Genomic DNA, 23111 nt, shown 5'->3' with positions numbered 1-23111 from the left:
GTGTTCCCTTGCTCCTAGGTCCCTGATGAACTAAGCCCGCCCGCCCGCCCCCCCCCCCCCCCTTCTTATCCAACACCCGACTGGTGGGAGCTTCCCAACGTGTCCCCAAGCCGCCTCTGCAACTGTGCAGTGCGCAAGACTCCTCTGCACCTGGACACTCAAAGGCAGGTAAACCCAAACTGCTGCTGTTACTCGTGACCTTGGCCCCCTAGCACCCAAAGAGCTAAAGGGGACTCACTGAATTCTATTGCAAGTATCTGTATGCAGTACATGTTTCTTCTCCATTGAAAAGCATTACTGCGTAAAAGCACGTGTGCAATATTTACCTAAATGTGCAAAGCAATATCAAACAATACTTCTCTTGCTGAAGATTGTTGGTGTCTAAAAATATAAATAGTATTTTTCTAAAATTGGTCTTCAGTGTCCTCTTGTCTCTTTTAATGACGGTTTTTAATTGCTTAGCACTACCCTCGGATAAACCTAAGTGCTTGCCCACACTACCACAAAAGAGCGTTTAGGGTTATTTTAACTGTCAGCAATAAGGGTTGCCTGTTCTAGCTGCACAGTCTACTTCTGCATTTATACATTGCATAGATAGCTGCTGGCTCTGGCTGTAGGGAAGCTGGCTAAAAGGCACCCTAACTTTTGAGCGAGGATGTGTCATAAAGCCCTACTTGGTGAGCAGTGTGAACTGCAAATGGAAATTATAGCTTTTGTCTTCCCAACCCCTCATTGCTCTGCTCTGATACAGAGAAGGTGGGCTCGAGTCAGCTCTGTTCCACAATGAGTATCTCCATTGGCTGCTAGATTGAGTGCCTGGAGAGTTCTCAAATTATTGTGTATTTTGTCTTTCACAACTGAATACTCCAATTTGATGTAGTGCAGGGTGTACATCAGACAACATGCTAGGAAGCAGCCAACATGTTCCTCAACTGGCTATTTGTAACCACTATCTTTAGAGCAGAAGCTGAAGTTCTTCCTATGTCGGCCCAATTGAAAACACAAACTGAAAGAGTGGCCAAGTCAGAGGGGAAAAAGTACCAGGGACAGAAAAAGTCTAACCTAAGTTATGGTATTGACATTTATAGACAGCTTAGTACCACTGATCTGCTAAAGCACACTGCTGAAAGGTATCAAGCTATCAGAGGAATGCTCACATCAACTGCAGTCATGCATAAAGAAACTGTTGTGCAGTTCATCACATGATGCAACTTCTAGACATTATCGAGCTGTTTACAGTGCAATGTTAGAGGTTAATAATATCATTTAATTGTATTTCTATGGCATATTTCGATGTCAGAAAACCAGTTAGATTACACGTGCCTCATCGCCATCCACTAGGATATTTTTTACTGCATGAAAGCTGAAGGACTGGCATTGCATGATGTTATGGTCAGAGCCACTTGAATTATGCCATTCTGCATCTGAGGCTATTTTTGCTTAACTGCAGGTTTTCTGCATTTGCAACCTAATCCATCATCTTTTGCATAAGCTACAGAGTAGCAATAAAAATGGTTTCTAGTTCAAAAGGATCAAACCTTACAAAAAATGTGGCAACACTTGTGCACATTGTTAGAACCTTCACCAAGGTTGACTGGTCACCTTTCAGTTGCTTATTTGTTTCTGGTTGTTTTATCAGTACTAATTGCAGCATCACCCCCAGCCGGGTACCCACTGAATAACTAGCTTTATCAGTGAACTCCAACTTTCTAAACTGAACACTCAGATTCTATCCTAACAATTACTTCAGTGATACGGAGTGCTCAGGGAGTCAGAAGGATTCACGCAAGACACTACAGTCCCCCTCTGTTAATGAAGTCATGAGGCAGAAAAAAAGTCTACATACATAGAGAAACATGTACAACTATATCTCTTTAATAAATTTTCTTGGAGTTATGACCTGTCCAACCAATCTAGTTACTGGAAGCTGCAAACTATCATCTTCAATGTCTGAGATTGCCAATGATGGTAACAAATCAGCAACACTCTGAGTTTTTAGAATCAGCCTTTCTTTCACTGTCGTGAGTTGAAGCCCAATGAAACCGGCCCTAAGTGAGAAGAGTCTCTTAAGGCACTTTCCTGGTTGCTGGGCAGTCACCATGTGTCCTTTAGTCGACACTGCTTGAAAAAGTTCAGCACTGTAAGGAGGATCAGATTTTCTTTTCCGTAACTGTTGAGTGATCACCAAATCTCCTTTTCAGAATACGAGTCTTGCCTGCATACATTTTCATTCTGTTTTTGAACTAAGTCCCTCGTACGAATCAGGTTTTCATAACCATTTCTGTAGTCCATTAGGGTACCTTGTTTGCCATTGCTCTGCGAACATCAAAGTCACAGAACGTTCACCTGTGGTTGAGTGGGGTGTTGAATAAGCTCACAGTTGAGTTCAGTACTGGTTTTTTTGACTGAGCTTTTACAAGAGTTGCAACATGCACTGCTTTCTTTAGCATACTCAAACCGCTCAACAAGTACACTGGCCTGTGGCAATAAAGGTGTGGTCTTTTGATGCTTTATGTTTAGATGCTCCAAAACTCCTTTAAATTCTTTGTGTTTAAGGGTGGACCAATGTAAGACTTCACAATGGCTGGTAAGCCCCACGTTGCAAAGATGCCATCAAGATTTTCAATTACTCGCCCATGTGTCATGGATGAGAGATTCAACCAAAGGAAAACATGAATATTCATCTATGTCACCATTAAACGATGTCCATTGTCAAGGGGACCACACAAATCGGTAGCAATTCTCTTACAAGCATGTTTAGGGATTACTGACCTGTTCAGAGTATATTTGGTATCTTTAGTTGACAGGCAATTGCATATGTGACAGGCTGAGTTCCTTTTCAACTCTTATCTAGGTATTGAAACCAAACTCTGTCGTGGACAGCTCTCCTTGTAGCAATACCACAATGTCCTTCATGAGCTATTTCTATCACCTTTTGTTGTAGATTCTCCAGAATCAGGATCCTTGTAGTATGACTCCTTCCTGAGTTAGGAAGGATTAGACTGACATTCTTCTACTTTTGATATTCACAATCATTGAGAGGTTGAACATGTTTGTTCCATGACTGAGGTGTATGTCTTAATTTTAGAAGGTCACTATCAAGACTCCTAGCAGTGACAATCTGGCCTAACGATACAGCAACAGAAAAGGAATCTTTTGGATTGCCAAAGATGGTCAGCAAATCTTGATGATCAATCGCCAGCATAAATGGCTTTACGTACAGGGATACATGTAAATGTTCACAAACCAATACTACAGCCACACTTTCCTTTACAGGCTATAAGCATGCTCTGTTTGAGACAAACTTCTACTAGCATAGGCCACAATATGTTGTCATGCATTTGGACGCCCACTATGCTGTGCAAGTATAGCGACTAATCCAACTGGGCTGGAGTCAACAACAATTTCAGTGTGTAGCGTTGGATTGAAGTACGCCATTTCTGATGGTGTTGATTTTCTTGACCATTTAAAAGGAATACTTCTTTGTTAACTCTCGTAATAACGCACTAACAGTGGTAAAATCCTTTATGTATTGTGAGCTATACCTAGCCATTCAAAGAAAAAAAATAAGTACCACAGACATCTTTTGGGTTGGGGGGGGGGGGGGGGGGGTGGGGGGGGGGTGTTGGGATCCAGCATTAGTCAAGGCACAGACTTGCAGGATCATGAACCGTGCCCCCCCCCCCCCTGAAAAATATATGAATTTCAGTTTAATCTTATTAAACTCACATTTCTCTGCCTTTAAAAATCAAGCTTACATCAAGGAATTGACACGTGTGAGGGCTCTATCACGCTTCTGTGTAGCTCCAAAGACCAGTATGTCATCGCTATAGTTAAAAACATTCACAACAGGTTGTATGACATCTTGGAAAAGTTTTGTGGCTGACGACACACCAAAACTAAGTCTCTTGTATCTAAACAAACCAACGTGTAGCAAAGGCTGCAATATATCTGTAGCTTTCTTCTAGTTCTAACTGCTGATAATCTTTATTCAAATCAAGTTGAGAGAAGATCTTGGTACCATTCAATTGCATAATTATGTCAGCAATGATCGGCCCTGGATGTCGCTCTCCTTCAATCGTTTGGTTCGTCATGCCAATACATATGCGCACAGCTTCTTCATGGTTCTTTTTAAGCACTACTACTATGGGAGAAACACATGGTATTTGCCAGAGGAAAGTTCAAGGTCATGCTTGAGTAAGGATTCAAGTTATTTTTCAACAGCTTCTTGTAAATGGAAAGCAACTCTTCTGTCTGAGCAACAGGACTGACATCCTCATTAATATGCTGCTTTACTTTCATAGTCTTTACCTTTCCTAAACCATGAAATAATGAAGGGAATTGAATTAATATCTTGTGATGAGCATTCATGTTTTAGTTGACTGAAATCAGTCCCATGTCAGCAGTATGCTGAAAGTGAACAAGCAGGCACTTGCCGCTATACCTTGAAGCACATGGATTGCTACTTGTACCTTAGTTTTCTTATGTTTCACTGTCGCCATAAGCGAACCTTTACTTTCCATGGGCGTCTATGCAGCCCAAGTGTACGCTTTGGTCTTTGACGGTTTAACTCGCTGCAACGGAGACAGTTCATTGTACTTTTCTTCAGGCATTATATGTAACAAAGCACCACTGTCGATAATGAAAGGTATTGAACATCAATTTATTTTCGATGTAATCTTTGGACAGTGTTTGTACGATTTTTTTTATTTCTATATGTCGACTTCTTGGACTCACTTCTCACAGGCAACTAGACAGACATGGCATGTTTTTCTGAAGTAAACATTGACATGGCACAATCACTTTCACTCATTGAGGCTGAAGAACTGACGATTTAGATGACCATCAACTTAGTTTAGTATAGATTTGCCTTAACTGATGCTGCCACTTGGCCTCGTGGGCGTGCGACCAACATTGCTTCTGGAATGTTCTGGTGGCCATTTTGTCTTTGTGCCGTGACACTTTTTCCTTCACTCTGTACATCACAAAATGGTTCTCGTTACCACACCCTTTGCATATGAGACCAATAGCAAGACACTTTTCACTCATGGGAAACGCAAACCACACCTGAAGCACAACCTTTTTGCGTGTCGACATCACTTTGCGTCTGTGGGAAGTTGGCTCTGTATGCACTATTTCAAAGTAAGGAATAGTATGCACAGAGTCCAAGGGTTCCCCTTAGAGGTAAGATAGTGGCAAAAAGAGATAATACCAATGCTCTATTTTGTGGTAGTGTGGTTGAGCAGTAGGCTTATCAAAGGAGTAGTGCTAAGCATTTGTTGTACACACACAGGCAATAAATGAGGAACACACACAAAGACAATTCCAGGCCAATAGGTTTTTGTATAGAAAAATATCTTTTCTTAGTTTATTTTAAGAACCACAGGTTCATATTTTACATGTAATACTTCAAATGAAAGGTATTGCAGGTAAGTACTTTAGGAACTTTGAATAATCACAATAGCATATATACTTTTCAAATAAATCACATATAGCTATTTTAAAACTAGACACTTAGTGCAATTTTCAACAGTTCCTGGGGGAGGTAAGTATTGGTTAGTTTTTGTAGGTAAGTAAACCACCTACGGGGTTCAAGTTTGGGTCCAAAGTAGCCCACCGTTGGGGGTTCAGAGCAACCCCAAAGTTACCACACCAGCAGCTCAGGGCCGGTCAGGTGCAGAGGTCAAAGTGGTGCCCAAAACACATAGGCTTCAATGGAGAAGGGGGTGCCCCGGTTCCAGTCTGCCAGCAGGTAAGTACCCGCGTCTTCGGAGGGCAGACCAGGGGGGTTTTGTAGGGCACCGGGGGGGACACAAGTCAGCACAGAAAGTACACCCTCAGCAGCACGGGGGCGGCCGGGTGCAGTGTGCAAACATGCGTCGGGTTTGTCGTTGAAATCAATGGGAGACTAAGGGGTCTCTTCAGCGATGCAGGCAGGCAAGGGGGGGGGGCTCCTCGGGGTAGCCACCACCTGGGCAAGGGAGAGGGCCTCCTGGGGGTCACTCCTGCACTGGAGTTCCGATCTTTCAGGTCCTGGGGGCTGCGGGTGCAGAGTCTTTTCCAGGTGTCGGGATCTGGGAGACAGGCAGTCGCGGTCAGGGGGAGCCTCGGGATTCCCTCTGCAGGCGTCACTGTGGGGGCTCAGGGGGGGGGCAACTCTGGCTACTCACAGTCTCGTAGTCGCCGGGGAGTCCTCCCTGAAGTATTGTTTCTCCACAAGTTGAGCCGGGGGCGTCGGGTGCAGAGTAGCAAGTCTCACGCTTCCGGCGGGAAACGCAGTTGTCTTGAAGTTGCTTCTTTGGAAACAAAGTTGCAGTCTTGGATGAACAGGGCCGCTGTTCACGGGAGTTTCTTGGTCCTTCTAGAGCAGGGCAGTCCTCTGTGGATTCAGAGGTCGCTGGCCCCTGGGGAAAGAGTAGCTGGATCAGTGTCTTTAGAAGGGAGGGAGACAGGCCGGTAGAGCTGGGGCCAAAGCAGTTGGTGTCTTCTCTGCAGGGTTTTTCAGCTTAGCAGTCTTCTTCTTAGGTTGCAGGAATCTGAGTTCCTAGGTTAAGGGGAGCCCATAAATACAGAATTTAGGGGTGTGTTTAGGTCAGGGAGGGCAGTAGCCAATGGCTTCTAGCCCGGAGGGTGTCTACACCCGCTTTGTGCCTCCTCCCAAGGGGAGGGGGTCACATTCCTATCCCTATTGGGGGGGATCCTCCATCTGCAAGATGGAGGATTCCTAAAAGTCAGAGTCACTTCAGCTCAGGTTGCCTTAGGGGCTGTCCTGACTGGGCAGTGACTCCTCCTTGTTTTTCTCATTATCTCCTCCGGCCTTGCCGCCAAACATGGGGCCGTGGCCGGAGGGGGCAGGCAACTCCACTAGCTGGAATGCCCTGTGGTGCTGGAACAAAGGGGGTGAGCCTTTGAGGCTCACCGCCAGGTGTTACAGCTCCTGCAAGGGGGAGGTGATAAGCATCTCCCCCCAGTGCAGGCTTTGTTACTAGCCACAGAGTGACAAAGGCACTCTCCCCATGTGGCCAGCAACATGTCTTGGGTGTGGCAGGCTGCTAAAACCAGTCAGCCTACACGGGTAGTTGGTTAAGGTTTCAGGGGGCACCTCTAAGGTGCCCTCTGGGGTGTATGTTACAATAAAATTTACACTGGCATCAGTGTGCATTTATTGTGCTGAGAAGTTTGATACCAAACTTTCCAGTTTTCAGTGTAGCCATTATGGTGCTGTGGAGTTCGTGTTTGACAGACTCCCAGACCATATACTCTTATGGCTACCCTGCACTTACAATGTCTAAGGTTTTGCTTAGACACTGTAGGGGCACAGTGCTCATGCACTGGTGCCCTCACCTATGGTATAGTGCACCCTGCCTTAGGGCTGTAAGGCCTGCTAGAGGGGTGACTTATCCATACTGCATAGGCAGTGTGAGGTTGGCATGGCACCCTGAGGGGAGTGCCATGTCGACTTACTCGTTTTGTCCTCACCAGCACACACAAGCTGGCAAGCAGTGTGTCTGTGCTGAGTGAGGGGTCCCCAGGGTGGCATAAGATATGCTGCAGCCCTTAGAGACCTTCCCTGGCATCAGGGCCCTTGATACCAGTTACAAGGGACTTACCTGGATGCCAGGGTGTGCCAATTGTGTAAACAAAAGTAAAGGTTAGGGAAAGAACTCTGGTGCTGGGGCCTGGTTAGCAGGCTTCAGCACACTTTCAAATCAAAACATAGCATCAGCAAAGGCAAAAAGTCAGGGGGTAACTGCGATGGGCTGGCCTCGGGGTCGTCATTGATGGACTCCATCAGCAGAATGGTCTTCAGCCACATTTCAGGCCACTGAAAATATGGAATGCTCTTTTAGCACAGCATCGGGCACTTCTCTTGAGGCCATCATTAAACGGAGTATGAGGACTGTATCAGGCTTGATAAGCTATTTTATTCTTTTTACACTTCACATCACTTTCTAACACCTGGCTGATCCACCTAAAGCATCTACACACCATATTTAGTATAACTATTTGGTGTGACAGCACAGTACCTTTTTGTATGATCTTGGTTGTAGTGTCTTGACCACCGATGCATAGACTTTTCCATGAAGCTCTATCTATTCACACCAGCTGGAGATACACTTTGGCTCCACATACGCCAACAGCTGATTCGGCACTTCGAAAAAGGCGCACGTAGCACTCAAGCAGTTTGCTTGGACCACTGCAGGAAAGCACTTTCTTCTTCAGGTTACTTATCCCCTATCTCATCACCAGTTGTAGCACCTTCCCCATCCTGGTACCTGCTTCATTATTAGGCCACACACAAATCTGTAAATTGCACGTCTTTATCCCTCTGCATGTACAGGTGAAACCCAACATTTTAAACCCAAGGCTCAGAATATATATTCTAATGATTACACCACACAGTGATACGGAGTACTCAGAGAGTCAGAAACGTTCTGTTCTTAATCATGTAAGACACTACACTAGTGAAAGGAAATCGCTGCCTAGACAGTATTACTGTGTAAAGAAAAATGACAATGAAATGCTATCAAAAATGACACTATGCTCCATAATTTGTATTTTCTTGCTGCAGAACAGTCAATTCTGCCACAATTTGGTGCTCCTCTGCTACATAATTTCAGTAGCCCTGGCTATGATAAACTGGATAAGTGCATTCAATATCCCCAGACTGCTCTGTTAATAAACTCATATCACTGCATGCAGGGCACATTTTCCAATCTTTGAATTCTCCCAGTGCCTGTGTTCCACACAGTTAAGTTCACAAAATGGAGATGGGGTGCTCCTCCTTTTGAAGGAGCCTGCTGCAATGCATAAACACTGATAATGGACAAAGTGCACTCCAACAGTACCCAGTCAGTGTGCAGAGTTATGCATGCCTAATTCTTTCCTTTGGTAGAAGGACGGTGTGAATTATTGTTACAAATCTTGCCTGACTGCATGCAATGACTTACAATCTGAAGAACATCTCTCTGCAGCAATTCTTTCATCCACAACCTGACAATGTCATAACCAACATGATACCTTCTGCACAGCCCGGCTAAATTCTGTAGACCAGAGCACACTTCTATGCCCCAAGAACAGTACAATAACCAACACCTGAAAGCAGCACTGACCTGTGCAAGAAATAGACTCTACACCAGGACCGTGGTACTCCACAATGGCACCCGTGCCACCCTTTACAGTCAGGATCCCAGCCACCTTCAGAATCACATCCTTGGGAGAAGACCACCCAGAAAGAGCACCAGTCAGCTTCACTCCAATGACCTGTGGAGGGAAGGAGAAGTCGCCACATGACTACAAAGACAGACAGAACTGGTACAAAACAAGTTCTACTACTTTCTTTACTGTTGAGTTTGTACAGAGGGAAGAACATATTTAGAAGGCAAACCGGACTCTTGCTACCCCTTTCTTATTTATAACAGAACGTCAAGTGAGAACATCTTGTCCGCTGTGAGATTTTTTTTTTTATTTGCTTTTTTGGTACACATGCATAATGCCCGAGCCAGGGAATGAAAATGTCACTTACCCAGTGTACATCTGTTCGTGGCATCAGTTGCTGAAGATTCACATGTTGTGCATAGCCCGCCATCTGGTGTTGGGTCGGAGTGTTACAAGTTGTTTTTCTTCGAAGAAGTCTTTCAAGTCACGGGACCGAGGGACTCCTCATCTTTATCTCCATTGCGCATGGGCGTCGACTCCATCTTCGATTGTTTTCCCCGCAGAGGGTGAGGTAGGAGTTGTTTGTTAGTAATAGTGCCCATGCAATGGAGTGAATAAGTATGTACCTATTTAAGATTTAATATATTTACAAATGTACAAAGTTGAAGCTAACTTCCAAACGGCTACAGGCTCCCAGGGAGGTGGGTGGGCACATGTGAATCTTCAGCGACTGATGCCACGAACAGATGTACACTGGGTAAGTGACATTTTCAGTTCGATGGCATCTGTCGCTGTAGATACACATGTTGTGCATAGACTAGTAAGCAGTTATCTCCCCAAAAGCGGTGGCTCCGCCTGTAGGAGTGGAAGTAGTCTGAAATAAGGTTCTTAGTACGGCTTGACCTACTGTGGCTTGTTGTGCGGAGAGCACGTCTACACAGTAGTGCTTGGTAAATGTGCGAGGCGTAGACCATGTGGCTGCCTTACATATTTCGTGCATTGGAATATTCCCTAGGAAGGCCATGGTAGCGCCTTTCTTTCTGGTTGAGTGTGCCCTTGGTGTAATGGGCAGTTGTCTTTTTGCTTTAAGGTAGCAGATTTGGATGCACTTAACTATCCATCTGGCTATACCCTGTTTCGATATTGGGTTTCCTGCGTGAGGTTTTTGAAATGCAATAAACAGTTGTTTAGTTTTTCTGATGTTTTTAGTTCTGTCGATGTAGTACATTAGTGCTCTTTTGACGTCTAATGTATGTAGTGCCCTTTCAGCTATGGAATCTGGCTGTGGGAAGAACACTGGTAGCTCTACCGTTTGATTTAGGTGGAACGGTGAAATAACCTTTGGCAAAAATTTAGGATTGGTCCTTAGGACTACTTTATTTTTGTGTAGTTGGATAAAAGGTTCTTGTATAGTAAATGCCTGAATTTCACTTACTCTTCTTAGAGATGTGATGGCGATGAGAAATGCAACTTTCCAGGTTAGGAATTGTATTTCGCAAGAATGCATAGGTTCAAAGGGTGGACCCATGAGTCTTGTTAAGACAATGTTGAGGTTCCATGAAGGAATAGGTGGTGTCCTTGGTGGTATAATTCTTTTGAGGCCTTCCATAAAGGCTTTAATGACAGGTATCCTAAATAGTGAAGTTGAATGGGTAATCTGCAGGTATGCAGATATTGCTGCGAGGTGCATTTTAATGGAAGAGAAGGCCAGGTTCGATTTTTGTAAGTGTAGTAAGTAACCCACTACATCCTTTGGAGATGCGTGTAATGGTTGAATTTGATTATGATGGCAGTAGCAAACAAACCTTTTCCATTTGCTTGCATAGCAGTGTCTAGTGGATGGTCTTCTAGCTTGCTTTATGACTTCCATACATTCTTGTGTGAGGTGCAAGTGTCCGAATTCTAGGATTTCAGGAGCCAGATTGCTAGATTCAGCGATGCTGGGTTTGGATGCCTGATCTGTTGTTTGTGTTGTGTTAACAGATCTGGCCTGTTGGGCAACTTGACGTGGGGTACTACTGATAGGTCTAGCAGTGTTGTGTACCATGGTTGCCTTGCCCATGTTGGTGCTATCAGTATGAGTTTGAGTTTGTTTTGACTCAATTTGTTTACTAGATATGGAAGGAGAGGGAGAGGGGGGAAAAGCGTACGCAAATATCCCTGACCAGTTCATCCATAGGGCATTGCCTTGAGACTGCCTGTGTGGGTATCTGGATGCGAAGTTTTGGCATTTTGCGTTCTCCTTTGTTGCAAATAAGTCTATTTGAGGTGTTCCCCAACGTTTGAAGTAAGTGTTTAGAATTTGGGGGTGAATTTCCCATTCGTGGACTTGTTGGTGATCTCGAGAGAGATTGTCTGCAAGTTGATTCTGGATCCCTGGAATAAACTGTGCTATTAGGCGAATGTGGTTGTGAATTGCCCATTGCCATATTTTTTGTGCCAGAAGGCACAGCTGTGTCGAGTGTGTCCCCCCTGTTTGTTTAGATAATACATTGTTGTCATGTTGTCCGTTTTGACAAGAATGTATTTGTGAGTTATGACTGGTTGAAATGCTTTTAATGCTTGGAAAACTGCTAATAGTTCGAGGTGATTTATATGCAGCTTTCTTTGATGTACGTCCCATTGTCCTTGTATGCTGTGTTGATTGAGGTGTGCTCCCCACCCTGTCATGGAAGCATCTGTTATCACGTATTGTGGCACTGGGTCTTGGAAAGGCCGCCCTTTGTTTAAATTTATATTGTTCCACCATAGAAGCGAGAGGTATGTTAGGCGGTCTATCAACACCAGATCTAGAAGCTGACCCTGTGCTTGTGACCATTGTGATGCTAGGCACTGTTGTAAGGGCCGCATGTGCAACCTTGCGTTTGGGACAATGGCTATGCATGAGGACATCATGCCTAGGAGTTGTAATATCTTCGCCTGTATTCTTTGTGTTGGATACATGCGTTGTATAATCTTTTGGAAATTTTGAACCCTTTGTGGACTTGGAGTGGCTATTCCCCTCGTGTCTATTGTCGCTCCTAGGTATTGTAGTACCTTGCACGGCAGAATGTGTGATTTCGCATAGTTGATGGTGAAAACGAGTTTGTAGAGGGTTTGTATGACCTGATCTGTGTGGTGTGAGCACCTTGTCAGTGAGTCGGTCTTGGTTAGCCAGTCGTCTAGATACGGGAATACGTGTATTTGCTGCCTTCTGATGTGTGCAGCCACTACTGCTAGGCATTTTGTGAAGACTCTTGGTGCAGTTGTTAAACCGAACGGCAATACTTTGAATTGGTAATGTATTCCTTTGAATACGAACCTTAGGTATTTTCTGTGCGACGGATGTATTGGTATGTGGAAATACGCGTCTTTGAGATCTAAGGTTGTCATGTAATCTTGTTGCTTTAGCAATGGTAACACTTCCTGTAGCGTGACCATGTGAAAGTGTTCTGATTTGATGTATGTGTTTAGTGTTCTGAGGTCTAGGATTGGTCTCAGTGTTTTGTCCTTCTTTGGTATTAGAAAGTACAGTGAGTAAATCCCTGTATTTGTTTGTGTATCTGGTACCAGTTCTATTGCGTTCTTTTGCAGTAATGCTTGAACTTCTATTTCTAGGAGGTCCGAATGTTGTTTTGATATATTCTGTGTTTTTGGTGGTATGTTTGGAGGGATTTGTAGAAATTCTATGCAATAACCATGTTGGATAATTGCTAAGACCCAAGTGTCTGTTGTTATTTTCTCCCACGCTTGGTAATACTGACTTATTCTTGCCCCCACTGGTGTGTGGAGGGGATGAGTGACGTGTGAGTCACTGTTTGGTTGTAGGTGTTTTGGGGCTTTGAAATTTTCCCCTGCTTCTAGGGAATTGTCCTCCTCTGTATTGGCCCCGAAAGCCTCCCCTTTGGTACTGTCCCTGGTAGGTGGACGGTGTTGAATGTGAGGTACTGGCTTGTGTGGCTTGACCCCGAAACCCCCCTCTAAAGGTTGTCTTGCGGAAGGTGTTGAAAGTGCCTCTGCTCTGCGGGGAGTAGAGCGGGCCCATGGCTTTTGCAGTGTCAGTGTCCTTTTTTAGCTTCTCAATTGCCGTGTCCACTTCAGGTCCGAACAATTGTTGCTCATTGAATGGCATATTGAGCACCGCCTGCTGTATCTCTGGTTTAAAACCAGATGTTCGTAGCCACGCGTGCCTTCGTATGGTTACTGCCGTGTTAATTGTTCTTGCTGCTGTGTCCGCTGCGTCCATAGAGGAGCGTATCTGGTTATTGGAGATGTTTTGGCCCTCCTCAACCACTTGTTTCGCCCTCTTTTGTAGTTCTGTGGGTAGATGCTCAATGAGGTGTTGCATCTCATCCCAGTGGGCTCTGTCATATCGCGCTAGGAGCGCTTGAGAGTTAGCGATGCGCCACTGGTTTGCAGCCTGTACTGCGACCCTTTTACCGGCTGCATCGAACTTGCGGCTCTCCTTATCCGGGGGTGGTGCATCGCCCGATGTGTGTAAGTTTGCTCTCTTGCGAGCTGCCCCTACCACAACCGAATCTGGTGGCAGTTGCGAGGTGATGAAAGCTGGGTCTGTGGGAGGTGCTTTATATTTCTTTTCCACCCTCAGTGTTATTGCCCTACTCTTGACAGGCTCTTTGAATATGTCCTTTGCGTGCCTTAGCATTCCTGGGAGCATAGGCAGGCTTTGGTAGGTGCTATGTGTGGAAGAGAGGGTGTTGAAGAGGAAGTCATCCTCGACAGGCTCCGAGTGTAGAGACACGTTATGGAACTCCGCTGCTCTAGCCACCACTTGTGAATATGCTGTGCTGTCTTCTGGTGGTGAGGGCTTTGTAGGATACGCCTCTGGACTGTAGTCTGACACTGGGGCGTCGTATAAGTCCCAAGCATCTTGGTCCTGGTCACCTTGGCTTAAGGTGGTGTGAGCCGGTGAATGTGACGGAGTCTGTGCCAGTGAAATGTGAGCTACAGGTGGAGGAGAGGGTGGCGGAGTTACCTTCTTCATCAGTTTTGTTTGTGGTGCTTGTTCTTGTTGGAATTCAAGTCTCCTCTTCCTCCTAATAGGGGGAAGGGTGCTTATTTTCCCTGTTCCACTCTGTATAAAAATCCGTTTTTGAGTGTGGTCCACCTCGGTGGATTGTAATTCCTCCTCGAATCTATGCTTTCGCATTTGAGAGGACAGTGATTGTTCCTCTGAATAGGAACCGGTAGTTGGCTCGGTTGCGGGTCGTTTTGGCACCGAAACTATGTCCACGCTCTTTTTCGGCTCCGAGGCGACTTCTCTTTTTCGGAGTCGAACCCTCTCGGCGTCGATCCTCCTCGGTGCCGCTGTCTGTGCGTCGAGCAGCTTCGGCTCCGCTATCTCTGCGTCGATCTTTGTCGGCAGCCCTATCTCGGTCCCGAGATAGCTGGGTGCCTGTGTCTCGACCAGAGTCGGACGATCTCGGCACTATTTCGGCCTTCTTTGGTGCTGATGGTCGGTCACCGCTTTTATGGGTTGAGCCATGGCCTGATGGCAGTGGCGTCCCCTGGGCCTTGTCAGTCTTCTTATGTGCTATCTTCGACGTCTTACTCACTGTTTCATGGTCGTCGAATTCGTCAGAGTCCGATTCATGGATCGAGAAGGCTTCTACTTCTTCTTGTTCCTCGAATTCTCGGTGTCCTGTCGGCGTGGACGCCATTTGCAGTCTTCTGGCTCGTCGGTCACGGAGCGTTTTTCGGGACCGGAACGCACGACAGGCCTCACAAGTTTCTTCCCTGTGCTCGGGCGACAGGCACAGGTTACAGACCGAATGTTGGTCTGTATATGGGTATTTGTTGTGGCATTTAGGACAGAATCGGAACGGGGTCCGTTCCATCAGCGTCGATGTCACACGCGGTCGGGCCGACCAGGCCCCGACGGGGGATCGAAAACTACCCCGAAGGGCAACGGAGATGTTATCGTTTCGATTCTATCTAACCCGATCCCGAACGCAACAATACCGACGTAATTTTCTGATTTTGAGCTAACTTTTGTAAGGAAATGCCTCCTTGGCATGGTTGCCCCCTGACTTTTTGCCTTTGCTGATGCTATGTTTACAATTGAAAGTGTGCTGAGGCCTGCTAACCAGGCCCCAGCACCAGTGTTCTTTCCCTAACCTGTACTTTTGTATCCACAATTGGCAGACCCTGGCATCCAGATAAGTCCCTTGTAACTGGTACTTCTAGTACCAAGGGCCCTGATGCCAAGGAAGGTCTCTAAGGGCTGCAGCATGTCTTATGCCACCCTGGAGACCTCTCACTCAGCACAGACACACTGCTTGCCAGCTTGTGTGTGCTAGTGAGGACAAAATGAGTAAGTCGACATGGCACTCCCCTCAGGGTGCCATGCCAGCCTCTCACTGCCTATGCAGTATAGGTAAGCCACCCCTCTAGCAGGCCTTACAGCCCTAAGGCAGGGTGCACTATACCATAGGTGAGGGTACCAGTGCATGAGCATGGTACCCCTACAGTGTCTAAACAAAACCTTAGACATTGTAAGTGCAGGGTAGCCATAAGAGTATATGGTCTGGGAGTCTGTCAAACACGAACTCCACAGCACCATAATGGCTACACTGAAAACTGGGAAGTTTGGTATCAAACTTCTCAGCACAATAAATGCACACTGATGCCAGTGTACATTCTATTGTAAAATACACCACAGAGGGCACCTTAGAGGTGCCCCCTGAAACTTAACCGACTATCTGTGTAGGCTGACTAGTTTTAGCAGCCTGCCACAAACCGAGACATGTTGCTGGCCCCATGGGGAGAGTGCCTTTGTCACTCTGAGGCCAGTAACAAAGCCTGCACTGGGTGGAGATGCTAACACCTCTCCCAGGCAGGAATTGTCACACCTGGCGGTGAGCCTCAAAGGCTCACCTCCTTTGTGCCAACCCAGCAGGACACTCCAGCTAGTGGAGTTGCCCGCCCCCTCCGGCCAGGCCCCACTTTTGGCGGCAAGGCCGGAGAAAATAATGAGAATAACAAGGAGGAGTCACTGGCCAGTCAGGACAGCCCCTAAGGTGTCCTGAGCTGAGGTGACTCTAACTTTTAGAAATCCTCCATCTTGCAGATGGAGGATTCCCCCAATAGGGTTAGGATTGTGACCCCCTCCCCTTGGGAGGAGGCACAAAGAGGGTGTACCCACCCTCAGGGCTAGTAGCCATTGGCTACTAACCCCCCAGACCTAAACACGCCCTTAAATTTAGTATTTAAGGGCTACCCTGAACCCTAGAAAATTAGATTCCTGCAACTACAAGAAGAAGGACTGCCCAGCTGAAAACCCCTGCAGCGGAAGACCAGAAGACGACAACTGCCTTGGCTCCAGAAACTCACCGGCCTGTCTCCTGCCTTCCAAAGATCCTGCTCCAGCGACGCCTTCCAAAGGGACCAGCGACCTCGACATCCTCTGAGGACTGCCCCTGCTTCGAAAAGACAAGAAACTCCCGAGGACAGCGGACCTGCTCCAAGAAAAGCTGCAACTTTGTTTCCAGCAACTTTAAAGAACCCTGCAAGCTCCCCGCAAGAAGCGTGAGACTTGCAACACTGCACCCGGCGACCCCGACTCGGCTGGTGGCGATCCAACCCCTCAGGAGGGACCCCAGGACTACTCTGATACTGTGAGTACCAAAACCTGTCCCCCCTGAGCCCCCACAGCGCCGCCTGCAGAGGGAATCCCGAGGCTTCCCCTGACCGCGACTCTTTGAACCTAAAGTCCCGACGCCTGGGAGAGACCCTGCACCCGCAGCCCCCAGGACCTGAAGGACCGAACTTTCACTGGAGAAGTGACCCCCAGGAGTCCCTCTCCCTTGCCCAAGTGGAGGTTTCCCCGAGGAACCCCCCCCTTGCCTGCCTGCAGCGCTGAAGAGATCCCGAGATCTCTCATAGACTAACATTGCGAACCCGACGCTTGTCTCTACACTGCACCCGGCCGCCCCCGCGCCGCTGAGGGTGAAATTTCTGTGTGGGCTTGTGTCCCCCCCGGTGCCCTACAAAACCCCCCTGGTCTGCCCTCCGAAGACGCGGGTACTTACCTGCAAGCAGACCGGAACCGGGGCACCCCCTTCTCTCCATTCTAGCCTATGCGTTTTGGGCACCACTTTGAACTCTGCACCTGACCGGCCCTGAGCTGCTGGTGTGGTGACTTTGGGGTTGCTCTGAACCCCCAACGGTGGGCTACCTTGGACCAAGAACTGAACCCTGTAAGTGTCCTACTTACCTGGTAAAACTAACAAAAACTTACCTCCCCCAGGAACTGTGAAAATTGCACTAAGTGTCCACTTTTAAAACAGCTATTTGTGAATAACTTGAAAAGTATACATGCAATTTTTATGATTTGAAGTTCCTAAAGTACTTACCTGCAATACCTTTCGAATGAGCTATTACATGTAGAATTTGAACCTGTGGTTCTTAAAATAAACTAAGAAAATATATTTTTCTATACAAAAACCTATTGGCTGGATTTGTCTCTGAGTGTGTGTACCTCATTTATTGTCTATGTGTATGTACAACAAATGCTTAACACTACTCCTTGGATAAGCCTACTGCTCGACCACACTACCACAAAATAGAGCATTAGTATTATCTATTTTTACCACTATTTTACCTCTAAGGGGAACCCTTGGACTCTGTGCATGCTATTCCTTACTTTGAAATAGCACATACAGAGCCAACTTCCTACAACTTTCCATTCCGAAACCCGGAGCGAAAGGAACACGTCCGAACCCGATGGCGGAAAGAAAACAATCGAAGATGGAGTCGACGCCCATGCGCAATGGAGATGAGGAGGAGTCCCTCGGTCCCGTGACTCGAAAGACTTCTTCGAAGAAAAACTTGTAACACTCCGACCCAACACCAGATGGCGGGCTATGCACAACATGTGTATCTACAGCGACAGATGCCATCGAACACAAGAAGTAGCAGGAAATTTACCACAATTACCAGTACAGGTTGGCTAAAATCATGCACCAGCACATAAATCAATGGTCCAGAATGTCACTCCAGTTTAAGTCACAGCTTTTAGAGGGCCACAGTGTCCTCTACTCTGATTTCGTAGCTGTCCTGTCTTTGCCTGCTCATCAGCTGCATAACATCCAACCGATGAGAGCCGACTGGATTAAGTAGTACAGGAACTGAGGTAGAATCAATTTTGCTTATGGCTACTCTGAGACAGCAGTGGCTTGGCGTATCCAAATTCCTCTATAACTGGTCCTTCACTTGAAAACAGAGGAAAGTCTGAAGTGCATTCAGCTGCTGCATTCATAGTAGGGAATATCAGTGACTTCACCCAGTTGAAGGTGATGCCTTACAGACCCTCAAATGTAAAGAATTCTCACAGAACAACATTTAGGCATTCTGTCTGGTTCCTAAGGTATAGTGTGATGTCAGCATAGAGTGAAATCAGCACTGGACATGCAGCATAGCAGATGGCAAACCCAGTCTAGTGCTTCATTTTGGGTGACAATAGCTCAATCTCACGCCCAAACAGTAGCAGTAAGAGGGGGCAGCCCTGTCGTGCTGCGTCAGATAAGTATTGGTTCTGAAGAGAACCCAATGACTTATGGGGACTGAAGGGCTCGTGTAGAGCAGTTTTATCCAGCTGACAAAGGGGGTCCAAGAAGCCCAAGTTAGTGTTGTAAAGGCCTTAGTTGCATCTAGCATTACCAATACTGCTTGGAGGTCAGAGTTTAGCTGATATAACTAGGAACATGCAGTGGTTACTGGCCATTGAGCAGCCCTGCAACGATCCTGATGGGTCCAGTAGTGCTGCCGGTTGTGGGAGCAGGGGGAGTAGCCTCTTGGCAATCATCTTTGCCAGTATCTTTGCATTGCAGTTAATTAGCGATAGGGGATGGTAGGAGTCCAGACTATGCAGGATTACTGGGCTCAAACCCGGGTATTACGGATGCCAGTCAAAGTGAGGGTGGGAGAATACCACTGTTGTACGCCTCCTCATACACTGAGGAATTTGGATGCAAGGGTGTTGCAATATTCCTTGTAAAATTTGGCTATGGGGCTTTGCTCATCTCTAAATCGCAAATTACTTTTGCCATCTCCTCCACTGCAAAGGTTTGGCACAGCTATTCATGTCTGGTGGCACTGAGCCATGCTAGTGTGACATATCTAGTTGTTGAATGTTGGTGGTGATCTTAGGGTAATATGTACAAAAACTGCTCATTCTATGATCAACCATGTAATGCCACCTTCCCCTCCCACCCCCACATCATCTATGTGTGATTTTCCCCGATGTTCAGGGTCTATGCAGCATGGTCGCTGGCCTTCTACCAGGGCATGCTCACTTGCCATAGCTGTGGGCAGATGCATATTTGGTCAAACATTTAATTTTGTGCTCTGCAAGTGTACTGTACTCAGATATCCTCAGTCTCAGTGATGCTAATGTGGCTGGTTAAAGTGATAGCTGCCAGTCCCAATCTAGGGTTGTCAGCTGATGCTAGATCGACCATAGCACTGACTCAGATATGAAATCCTTGCATTACCACCTTAAGCATACCAAGGAATTCTGAGGGATGTATATAAATTCTTGTCCCTGCAGCTTCCTCGCAGTTTTACAATCCCTCTCTTTCAGAGGCAATAAGGTCACCAGGCTCTTAGAATTGAGCACTCACTGGTACTCCGTTCTCCTGGCAGAATGGGGATTGGCAGCAGGGAACCTTAAAAGTAAATTCAAGAGCAACGATTCCTCTCCTCACCAGGATAAGTCTGTATGGGCACTTTCAGGACAATTGAAAAGCTAACTGTCAAGGGCAAGCATCTAGAACAATAAGAGTACAGGATGAATGTTTCCAACATGAAGGAAAAACACAAAAGTCAGAGGCACAGAAGCTCTTTAATTGCAAAATATTCAGATGTAGCATCTCACAAGAAAGGGGGCTGATGCTTTCAATCAGAGGGCTGCACATGTTTACTAGAAAAGGCAATAAAACAGCACAACTTAAATGTAGTTGTTAACAGCTCTGCTTCAGCTCAGTTTAGCCGTTTGTATGTGTAGCAGCAGAAGTGAGGAGCAATGTACACAACCCTTTGGACACTATCCCGACTACCAATCAGGATACTTCAGAGCCTACTATAACAGGTTTAACGCACGCATGATTTTTCCTTTGAGACGTAAAACAGGTTTACGTGTGGTTCTGCCCCTGCTCTTTTCTCAACCTGCTTCTGACACCAACCCACAGGTACTGACTGCTGACCTGCTTACATTCTGCAAATGAAGCTCCCACTACCACTTTAAAGTCTGTAAATATGCCAGAGCTGTTCCAAGTCCGATCAAAAGAATGGGAAGTTATCCTGCTTGTACCCATATTAGCACCTGTCTAGTCCTCCTAGAGGTGCACATAAACCTAACTATATGCCATTCCCAAAGTCAAGCTCTCACCCTCCTGCAAACACTAAACCAAAGTGAGACACCAGGGCCCTCAGTTGCCCTTCAGAAAGTGCCCCCAGAACAGATCCACAGGCACCAACTTAAATGCTGCTCTCCCACAGCAGGGATTGCTACCAAAATCAATGTATATGCCTTGACTAAAGTTTTACTCCCACACAGCGCCAGGCTCACCTTTGGACACTTCAGCTCCCAGGGAATTCCGGCCATGACGTCAACAGCATCTGCTCCTCCAACACCAATACAAATTCCCCCCAAGCCACCCCCATTTGGGGTGTGGGAGTCTGTGCCAATCAGCAACACTCCTGGGAAGGCATAGTTCTCCAAAATGATCTGCAAAGAAGTGAAAAGAAAGCAATGGTAGAATTAGCACCTGGAGCTTTACCCAATGTTACCAACATTTTATGAGTGTCAAAACTGGTCTCCTTTATCAATGACTCCCACACTGAGCGGGGGCCAGAACACAAGCCTCAAGAACCCTTGCTGTATTACTGCCTCAGCACCATTGCACGCATAAAGAACCAGGCTACTGCAGCTCATGATGTGCCCAGGCCAAGAGCTAATCCGTCAAGGTCCGCCCAAGCAGGCCAGGCTAGGCCCTCCCTCATGCTTCCGCTACTTCAGGCTCCGCTACTTCAGGCTCCGCTACTTCAGGCTCCGCTACTTCAGGCTCCGCTACTTCAGGCTCCGCTACTTCAGGCTCCGCTACTTCAGGCTCCGCTACTTCAGGCTCCGCTACTTCAGGCTCCGCTACTTCAGGCTCCGCTACTTCAGGCTCCGCTACTTCAGGCTCTGCTACTTCAGGCTCTGCTACTTCAGGCTCTGCTACTTCAGGCTCTGCTACTTCAGGCTCTGCTACTTCAGGCTCTGCTACTTCGGTACCTTTTGGTCCCTAATTTGATTTCCAGACCCCACACAGGTTAGTGCAACCCCTACAGAGAGAAAGCTCGTGATGGTAAAAAGGAAGGCAGCTGATGCACCACAAGGAGCAGTTGGGTAACAAAAAAAACAAAACAAAAACCAAGTGTAATCAAGAAAGGACCAAACAACTGCTATCGAAGTGCAATAGATTATTTGATAGCAAAAGTAGAAACTATGTTAATTCTATGGCAGGACCAGAGGTTCTGATTACGCTTTCATCTTTACTACTCCAAATATAGCAGCCATGAAAAAACAGTAAAACACATTAATAAACCACATTTACCATGAGGCTTTAAAACAGGCCTCCTTCAAAGTCCACCAATAGTATAAAGACTTAACCTACAAAACAGTGAAGCACCATCTTGACTGCCTTTTTGCTGCTCTGCAGTCAAGATAAGTGCCTCTGTTATGCACCTTGTGACATTTGTACTATTGTGAGAAATTATAAGTGCATTTGTACTGTTGCGCTACTTGCGCCATATTGCTGTTACCCTTACATTGTTTTTTACAGCTTCTGCAAGTGCTCTGCACTCTCGGTTCACCACAAAACCTCTGTTCAGCCCCTTTTCCTTCCCCTCTTAAGGTGCATGTTGCACCTTTAATTTCACCTTTTTCGTTTCATTGGTATTCTTTATACCTATGGTGAAAAAAACAAAACTCCTTTTAACTTTCCGCACAGCCGCAGATTGGGCAGCAGCCCATCCTGGGAGCGAGGACGCGTGTAGCCCAATTGCTTCTACTTTTGGTTTTGTATGAAAGGGTGTCCGATGTCATGGCCCTTGACTTAGCAGGCAGGTTTTCACCTGTTTCTCTTTCATTATTTAAAAAAGGGAAAAAACTATGTTTGGGTATATTGATTACCTGGCTTTTTCTCATAATGCAAAACTATGTGTAGTCAATTGTTTGAAAGTATTTGAGGGAAACACTGAACTGTAGTGCTGAACCCTTGAGCCCTCTATTGTTAGCACTTCAGAACCCCTTTAAACCAGTACCTGCCATGACCTGGGCCCATTGGGTTTGTTGGGTCATGGCAGAGGCTGGCACTGATGTGTCTGTTTAGTGGGGTTCATTATGCTTGGGGGCTATGGCCTCTAAGTGTTTGTGCTTGGCTCCAGAGTGGAAGATATTCTACCTGTCGCTGGTCATCTGATTGTGTTTAAAACATTTTATTACAAGCCTATTGTGCATGCTTCTGTTGCGGTACATCAGCTTTGAACCAGTATAATCAGAGCCTCTAGGCCCTGCCACAGAATAGGACATTGTCCAGCAGTTGCAACAAGAATTTTAGATTCTATTAAGGACACAGAGGTGAGGATTATCCCCCACCCATTCAGAAAAGTAAGATGTTGTGATAATGTTGGTTATGGTATCGGATATGTATTTCATGATTGTTCTCTTTTGCCCGCCCTTGTGATTTCAGGGTTGTGGTTCTGGGTTCATATACCATCTCTGTTTTCAGGCTCCGATCAGAAGCAAGGCTGAAGTGTCTTGGAGCTCCAGTTGCCTCTCAGAGATCGTTTTCTTCTGGAATTGTGTGAACCTACATCAAATGGATTCCTGATCTGGTGGTTTGTTCCAGTTATAAACTGTGGTTCTGGATATAAGTTGGAGTGTTCTTAAAGCACAGAAAGGCAGT

At 46.3% G+C, this 23111-nt stretch overlaps 1 protein-coding gene across 1 annotated transcript in view; it reads right to left on the bottom strand.

The window, feature by feature from the left end:
- Window positions 1-23111, bottom strand: part of ACO2 (aconitase 2) — a 347285-nt gene that overhangs the window by 255572 nt on the left and 68602 nt on the right. Inside the window, exons 5-6 of the mRNA XM_069231254.1 lie at window positions 20729-20887; window positions 9114-9264 (exon numbers count right to left, since the gene is read on the bottom strand). Of these exons, the coding sequence (XP_069087355.1) occupies window positions 9114-9264; window positions 20729-20887 (310 nt within the window). The remainder of the gene's footprint in view (window positions 1-9113; window positions 9265-20728; window positions 20888-23111) is intronic.

The sequence above is a fragment of the Pleurodeles waltl genome, chromosome 4_2, assembly GCF_031143425.1.
Source record: "Pleurodeles waltl isolate 20211129_DDA chromosome 4_2, aPleWal1.hap1.20221129, whole genome shotgun sequence".
NCBI lineage: Eukaryota > Metazoa > Chordata > Amphibia > Caudata > Salamandridae > Pleurodeles > Pleurodeles waltl.
This window is presented reverse-complemented; position numbering and strand designations above follow the sequence as displayed.